Here is an 8,731-nt window from a genome sequence, read left to right as displayed (position 1 = left end):
ATTTTAAAAACTCATGTTGGAAAGCCACTGTTTTCAAAAACAAATTACTAATTAAATGTAGTGTTACATACATTTAAACTAAATAAAAAAGAACGAGAAGTTTCCACATCCACAGAGTTTAGTTAAAGATGTTTGAAGCCAATGATTTTCTCATTAAAAATCCATGCTCTTCGTAGTCCAATACAGAACAATTTCTATAAATTAATATTTTAGTAAAACATCATAAATTATTAAAGTTTTATGCATCCAACAATGTGAATATTCGTAAATATTGGCCTCACATGTTTTACAAAATTTACGCACTTGTCCAGCTACTCAAAATTCCAGAAGCTCTTTTGATTTTCTCTCTTTTTCTAATAATTTGCAAAATAATAGTTTATTTCAGCAAACGTCCTCTGTGTCATAAGAATATGCGGTAACACCGTAAATATTGGTTATTTATGTTTTTAAGTCTTGTCGCTTAAAATGTGAACGAGACGTCCTAAGATCCTAAATCCACAAGGCTGGTTGTTAGAGATCCCAATAGTGAATCCTGGATCTGATGCGGATGTCCATGCATGCTATGCACCGAATGCTGCGCACCGAGGCCGGGCATTGGGTATGCTGGAGCCCCGGGATTGTTCATGTTCCCCTGCAGTAGAAGCACTGGGTTGTGCTCGGGGCTCTGCGGCGGAGTGAACTCATCTTCCGAGCTGGTCATGAGCGACTTCACTCCGTCGAGCGGAGACCGCTGGCTCTGCTTACCGCCAACGCCGCTGTTCTCGCTGTTTTCTCTGTTGGGTGAATATTACATTTTTAACATATAACTGACATGTTATAGGCCTAGACTTAGGCTACATAGAAGCCTATAAGAAAGTGATAAACTTTAACATCAAGGCCTAGTGCTATGGTTTCAAAATAGTTGAATCTTACAATAATTATTACATCAAAGAAAAACGAATGTTTTATATTTGCTTTATGTTTTTAACACAAGAAAAAATAAACGCATAACTGTTCACACAGCAATTTACGTCGCCTGTATGTCAAGATGACTGAAAAGGTAACTGTCATCACAGATTTACAATGGAAAAACTTCAGGCTTTTCAGCCTAGAATTCGAGACAGTTTTAGAGAATATCATTCAAAGTAAACCAACATTTATATTAACGCCAACATTTAAAATCTACAATTAAATTATATGAATACAGGCCTAAATAAATTCTCACTGCAGCAAGAAAAATCTACCTCTCGTCTTCTGGTTTTATTGTTTCGTTCGTTAGAGAAAAAAAGGACTTTAAAAAAAAAAATCTTAACCGAATTATAAAATTAAAAATAGGCAATATATAAAGTATTAAATTATAAATGACAAATATACTAATTATAAAATTAGACAGTGTAACTTGATGTTGCTTAGATTCGTATTTACAGTTAAATTTGAGTGACAATATAATATTTCTGATATAACGATAAATACCTAACTTATTGTTGTTCTCTCTGCCAGTGACTGCAATAATCAACGCTAATTTTGCGCGTTATTTTTTGAAAACGTTATTTCCTGTATATCAGTTCGCTTACTCTCAAAAACTGTATGTATGCCTGCCTGTATGTTATAGTGTGTGTATGTGTGTGTGTGTGTGTATTATTATTAGTATTATTATTAGCCTATATCTCACCTCTCTTTTGCCTCAGCTGCCCGGTCTCTCTGCCTCCTGTTTTTAAACCAGTTGCTGACCTGTGTGGTGGTCAGTCCCGTTGCCTCCGCCAGCTCCCGCTTCTCCCGTGGAGATGGATAAGGATTGTGCGTGTACCATTCACGCAGCACGCCCCGCGACTTCTCCTTAAAGCAGTAACTGGTCTCATCACCGTCCCAGATCGTACGGGGCAGAGGAAATTTCCTACGCACACGGTATTTGCCCACAGCGCCTAGCGGGCGGCCCCGCAACTTTTCTGCTTCCACGTAGTGCGCCTTCAGCCACAGCTGCTGCAGCTTGGGGTGGTTGTGCGCGGAGAACTGGTGGCTCTCCAGGATCTTGTAGAGCTCACGGAAGTTTCCCCGGTGGAAAGCCACCACGGCCTTCGCTTTCAGCACGGATTCGTTCTTGTGGAGGTGGTCACAGGCTGGTAGGGACCAAAGGAAACGTCCGAGCCTCTCCAGATTCCCACCCTGCTGCAGCACCTCGCAGACGCACGCGACCTGCTCCTGCGTAAAGCCGAAAGAGGGCAAGATTGACATTGCGGCCCGGTGCAGTCCACCACGTAATACCCTCCTATTCCGAGGCTCTGTAGGTATTCCTCTCAAATGAGTCCTCGGACAAAAATCCCCGTGCCACGTTTATCTCTTGCTGCAGCTCCAATTTTGATAACCGCCTGTTATCCGGTTGTGTGGCACCACTGTCACCCTCCGGGGTTGCACACGTGAGATTCGGATGCGGTTTGTCCGTATGGATATATGACAGAGAAATCCAGCACAGCGTCATTCCGTGATTAGCTCGCCCCGGTCTGTTCTGAAACCGGCCAGCAGAGCAGAATTGCATCTACAGATCCGTTTCGTTTCCTCCCCGGAGGACGGACGTCAAGGCCTGAAACTGGAGACCTTGAACACACACACACACACACACACACACACACACACACACACACACACACACACTGCAGTTGATAGGCTACTAAACAATTATTAAATTATCACAAGCACCTCCATAGCCTTGCATGCAGCATCTACATCGCCTTCCATTTTTCTCAATACTATCACAGTTTCTATATATTTCACCTATAATTATTTGTACTAGTGCTTTGAGTTAAAGCCGTTCTAGCTATTTGATTTACAAGACCACTGTGTGCTACTAGTTGGGTGGCATTTTCACAGCTTATTAATTGCGTGAACGTGTAAGGACAGATTCAAGAGTGTCAAATATGCTAAACGGGAGATGCAGAAAAACATACGTTTCCGAATATTTTTTAATGTAATTCAGTGACACATCGCAGAAATTAAGTATTAAGTAGTTTGTGATATTCTAATAAATTATTCTTGACTTCGTTTTGCTAATTAATAAATTATACAATACCTATAATGATTCACAAATGTGCAAATATTTCCTTCCATGAGTTGATTCAAGTTCATTCTGTCAGTTGAATTTACTTGACCTTGAGAGAGAATAATCTTATTTTATTGATGAATCTACTTATATCGACTATAACTGAATGTAATTAAATCTACATCGACTTTACTTCTGTCAGTTATCTTGTGTATGTACTGTATATTATAGTTATAAGGCCATACCCTCTTAAGAATGTCCCCAAAAATGTAAAATGTTTCCAGTAAGAACCTTACTGAAATGTCAAGAACTTCTTTAATCTCTAAAGAACCATAAAGAAACTCAAGAACACCATAAAACTAAAATTGTATTGTTTGTTTGTTTTTTGTTAAGATGATGTTTTTAGCTGAATATGATCAATTTAATAATATTTATTTTAGCAGTGTAGCCTATATTAATAAATTCATCCTGTTGAAAACGCCCCGCCGTCGGAGAAGATCCGTGTGGTTTTGTAAGCTGGGTCTGAAACACTAAACCGATCCATTAGCGAATAACTTGTGAGCTTGAGGAGCTCTTAGTCTCCCGGTCACAGCTCTATATCTCGGAAGATATCCGTAACATGACACCGGGAAATCCAGCTGGCCCTTCTGAGGTTATTTTACTTTGTGGAAAAATATTCCACTCATTTTTCCCCGAAACATTTAGGGCGGTGTCAGGATTTTGGACCTTAAATATCCCCTAATGCTAATTAGTATCAGTGTAATCTTTAATTGGCCTCTCAACACCTGTAAAAACAATCACTCGTGTCCTGTCAGGGGGCGATTGTCTGCGCCCCTCTCTTTTTTCTTAATGGTTTATTAATGCTATTGAACAAACATTTTTTACTCAACAAGCAGATGTTACGTTTTAGAATAATCTACTTAATCTAAATATTCTACCAGAATCAGAATTGTACATAATTAGTAAATATGAGCTTCTGCTGCTGAAGTCATAAACACAAAACTCATATGGCCTAGCCATATTGCATCTTGCTTTAATGTATTATTTTTGTCACTTCACACCTTGTTTTTGCAAACAGCTATATTTATCACAAATTAATGTATAAGGCTAATTAGTATTAATTGCTTTTATAAATGCACAGTATAATGTGAAGTGTGACCCAGTTAAGTAGGCTATTAGTATGTTGTGCACGAATATATTCTAAAATTTCTAACCAATTTGTGCCTAAAACGTTCTGTCTCTTCTGTCCTGAACAGTACATGGGCCGATGGCAGCTCAGGTTACGGTAGTATGATCAGCAAAATGCACCCCCTCCATCCCACACCAGATCCTCCCGATCCTCTACCTGCCCCCAGCACGGCGGCGTGCCCGCTCTCAGATCATGATCATTTCAAGATGTTTTACGGACCAACAGAAGCGCGCGCGCTCATACACACACCGCAGCCCAATGGGCTACTGTGAGGATACAAGGTGAGGACACAAACACACACACACACACACACACACACACACAGGTTTGTTTTTATGGTTTAAATTTGGGTCCTCATAAACCACATAAACATGCACACACACACACACACACACACACACACACACACACACAACATCCTTATAAGTGCAACATAAATGTCATCGTATTTCATGTTTAGTAGTCCGCGCTCCACCACTGTGAAGGTGTAAACTGTTTTCTTTTCACTGAGTGTGTGTGTTTATGAGTTTTCTGTGAGGTGTAAATGAAAGACTGAGCGGAGGAGAATCCACCGCTAATTTTGCAGCCGCTTGAGAGATAAAAAGCTATATCCAGTACTACTATTAGGCTACCAGTTCAAGTTTTAAAACAATATTGACTACGGGAGCTTTTATTTTCATTTTAATTCGTTTTAAACAGCAAAATTTTTTCAGTAAGAGTTGCATTGTTGAATGCACTTTAAACATGATTTAATTGCATTTGTTTTATTTTCAGACCTGCAGGGGCGGAGCAACAGTTTTAACCGACTGGGGTGGGGCTCGTAATTAGATGTCAACAAATTCATATACTTACTACAGGCCTATATTGTGGCTTGATTTGTTACGTAGAACGTCAAAAACTTTCAAAACTAGATTATAGTTTATTCTTATTATTCTTGCACATAAACTGAGCTGAGATTATTTGATTGGTTTGCTTGCTTCTGATTTGAAAACAACAATAGCCTATAGCCAGATCGAAGAAAACAGAATGTAATCAGTGTTGGGAAAGTTACTTTTAAAAGTAATGCATTACAATATTGCGTTACTCCATAAAAAAGTAACTACTTACGTTATTTAGTTACTTTGTACGGAAAGTAATGCGTTACGTTACTTTTGCGTTACTTTTAAAGTCTGGATAGGACTTGCTTGTTTGTTTATAAAATAAAAAAGTTCATCTGATTACGTAACTCGCGTTACTTGTAATGCGTTACCCCCAACACTGAATGTAATAGGCATATGTTTTAAAGCACTAAAATGGAAAACGGTACATGTAGTTCCTGCTTTAAATTTTTAAGGAAAATAAGTCACAACCTACAATGATAATCTCATTGCCCTTTTTTGCACTTGAATTTAATTACTGATAAACTTAAGCAAAAACATTTAAAATAGCCTACAGCAGAAAGTAGGCTAACTATGGTGAATAAGTTAAATGGATGGAAACAAAAATGTTGTTATTGTAACGATAACATTAACAGTACAGTACAATCAGTCTCCGTTGTCCTTAAAATAATTCTGTGTTTTAAGGTTTGCGTCATTTAAGGATGCTAAAAAACAATCAGGCGATGAGAGAAGATGACATATTTGAAATTAAATACGAATTGGATTATTGATTTACACATCTTACTTTTGTAAGATTATAATTAGAAAGAAAATAATTAGACATATTAATAATATTGATAGTATTTATATATTGATAGTATTCATAAGTATTAACAATAATAATAATAATTAATAAATATTCATCAAACGTGTAGTAGGGGTTGTTTTAGAATTTAGAATTTTTTTCTCAATGCCAAAAATTTTCTAAAATATGTGTATTACTTGCACAATGATCCAAATATAACCTGTCAGTCTGGCAATCTGCAGACTCAAAGTGTCATATTTTCGTACTACAGGAAGAGGGCGCCAGTCAGTGACATCTATCTGCTTTTTCCACAAACGGACAAATTAAGTTTATAAGAAGCGCCCCACTTTGTAAAATATATATGATCCATTTCCTACTATTTATTAGTAAACTATTTTTGTTTGTCAAGTACTGTAATTCTGTCTTGTTCTTATGTTCTTCTATGCAGTGCAGATGGTTTCAGCTCAGAATCTGGAACGACAAGATAAAATGCCATTAAATTAACTGAAGAATAATGTCTGTCCTGCACTCTTACAGAGTGGTGTGTGTGTGGGCTGACAGAAGAAGTAATGAAAAACAACCCAGTTGCTGTCTACCTCTGTGGTCCAGTTTCACCGGGGGGCATAGATTAACCCCTATGTATGTGTGTGTTTTACTGAAATCCTTGCATCCTCTTAATTTTAACAACCTGAGCCATTCAATTACACAAACACATTTATCTGAAGACATACCTTCAATGGTTTTATTTTAAAATAATTATTTAAAAATCATTATAATTACTCCAGACTATAACCCTACCCCCATATTACCCTAGAAATGCTTTTGCATCCTTTTGAATTGTTGCCCAGTTGAATCTGTAGCTGTTTACAGAAACACACTATGTTTATCTGAAAACTAGTGACCTGTAACTGCACAAAACTTGCTGTACGTATCATCCCAGTACCTCTTCTTCCCTCTCTCTCTCGGCAGGCATACCAAAGAAATTGCAGAGGTCAAAGTTCAGTAAAGATGAATGACAGCCTCATATCCCAGAAGGCAAAGAATGAGAGTTTGATGAAACAATTTGATGTTATTTAGGTTTATGGGAAGATAGTTTTAATTCAAGTTCAACTTAACAGCATTTATGCACATCTCCTGGAACTGATCTGTTCAGTGCAAGCTTTAGAGTTCAAACTGAGGGAAAATGCTTCAAATAAATGCTGGTATTCACATTCCCTTGTCTGCAAGTATATCTGGCACTCTAAATTTACATTTACATTTGCACATTCACACTTACAAAGTCACACAGTAGGTCTGGTTCATATATATCATCAAAACCTCACTAGTAAATGAAACACACACACACACACACACACACACACACACACACACAGGTATGCAACACAGCCGAGGAGCAGCGTTTGCCCTTTGACCTCTCATTAGTGGGGGCGTGGGGGGAGGTTCAGGTTACAAATCCAGCTCTGTTTGCTATTCAGGGTTAAGCACCCCTCCTTTCAAACCCCCAAAGGTGAGAGGTCATACTTTTTAATAAGGCTCAGTTTGAGAGGTTCATATTTTTTTATTACCGCTTCTTATTGTTGCTCAGTGTGAGGCATGTTTGAGTGGTTTCAATCACCATCACATTTTTATTTGTACGTTGTTAATGACAAAATATGACATAAAACCATTGCACAGGAACAGAATCAGCTATATAAACTTATAAACTCTCACCAACACTCTTCTCTCTCACAGTGTTCATTTTTTGAGCTGGTGTTATCTGATACCTGGCCATCTCTCATGGCAACAGCATCACAGACTGTTTGGGACAGGTGACAATGCTCCTATTTCCTTTCTTCACACAATCTGTTCCAATTATCTCTCTTGTTCTTTTGTCCTGTCCTGTTTTTCCCTAAAGGAGTCATGAACTATAATGCTGAAAGACTTCCAGCAGTATTGCTAAGACGATGGTATATTCAGATTTGTTTGGCATCCAAAATAGTTCTTTCAGATAAATTTCAGAGAAAAACTTTGGGACCTGAAATTGGTTAGCTTGAGTTTTTGTGGTCACCCAGAAATTAAATTAGCTGAGAATGTACTCACCCTCAGACAATCCAAGATGTAGATTGAGTTTGTTTCTTCATCAGAACAGATTTGGAGAAATTTAGCATTACATCACTTGCTCATGGATCCCCTGCAGTGAATGGGTGCCGTCAGAATGAGAGCCCAATAAATGGATAAAAACATCACAAGTAATTGAGAGGGCTTTTGTGAAGTGAAAAATTGCATGTGTGTAATGAATGCATCATTAAGAGATTTTTAACTTCAAATAGTTATTTCCAGGTAAAATGAGTCTATCCATAGCGAAAAAGCCATCTCGTCTGAATCAGGAGAGCAATATGCACAGCACAAACACCGTTTACAAGCGAAAACAGTTCAGAACAGTTCTAAATGCATATGTTGGTGGATTTTGAAGTGAGAGGACAACATGGGATGGACTTTTTAAGTGGAGGAAGTGTTATTATGGATTATGGACTGGTATATTTTGACCAGAAACAATGGTTTAAAAGTTTATCAACGTTTTCTTTCAAACATGCAGCTTTTCACTTCAAAAGACGTTACTTGTGAATTATTGTGATGTTTTTATCAGCTGTTTGCACTCTCATTCTGACGGCACCCATTCACTGCAGAGGATCCATTGGTGAGCGAGTGATGCAATGCTAAGGAAACTTTCATTTTAGGGTCAACTATTCCTTTAATCCCAAAGCATTGTGTTTTAGATTCACACAATGCCTGTCAATGCCATCTGTAAGAATCATTCACAAATCAGAGAGAATTTCTCTGTCTGTTTCTCTACCTCCTTCTGGACCCCCCCCCCCCCCACACGGGGA

The 8,731-nt window shown here is 38.2% G+C and overlaps 1 protein-coding gene across 1 annotated transcript; it reads right to left on the bottom strand.

Moving 5' to 3' along the window:
• Positions 1-215: 215 nt before the first annotated feature.
• On the bottom strand, positions 216-2,577 carry LOC107675533 (homeobox protein six1a). The gene is made up of 2 exons (XM_016469923.1): positions 1,652-2,577; positions 216-773 (listed from the first exon to the last, which is right to left on the bottom strand). The coding sequence occupies exons 1-2, from the start codon at positions 2,209-2,211 to the stop codon at positions 482-484; spliced, it is 852 nt and encodes a 283-aa protein (XP_016325409.1). The 5' UTR covers positions 2,212-2,577; the 3' UTR covers positions 216-481.
• Between the last annotated feature and the right edge of the window lie 6,154 nt (positions 2,578-8,731).

The sequence above is a fragment of the Sinocyclocheilus anshuiensis genome, unplaced genomic scaffold, assembly GCF_001515605.1.
Source record: "Sinocyclocheilus anshuiensis isolate Anshui unplaced genomic scaffold, SAMN03320099.WGS_v1.1 scaffold1097, whole genome shotgun sequence".
Taxonomy (NCBI): domain Eukaryota; kingdom Metazoa; phylum Chordata; class Actinopteri; order Cypriniformes; family Cyprinidae; genus Sinocyclocheilus; species Sinocyclocheilus anshuiensis.
Note: the sequence above shows the minus strand (reverse complement) of the source record. Positions and strands in the feature narration are given on the sequence as shown.

Bases quoted from the DNA above. Each gene is read 5' to 3' on its own strand.
- LOC107675533 (XM_016469923.1), bottom strand. From the start codon at position 2,211: ATGTCAATCTTGCCCTCTTTCGGCTTTACGCAGGAGCAGGTCGCGTGC. The intron at 774-1,651 runs GTGAGATATAGG...TTCACCCAACAG, and splicing joins GCAGCTGAGGCAAAAGAGAG to AGAAAACAGCGAGAACAGCG.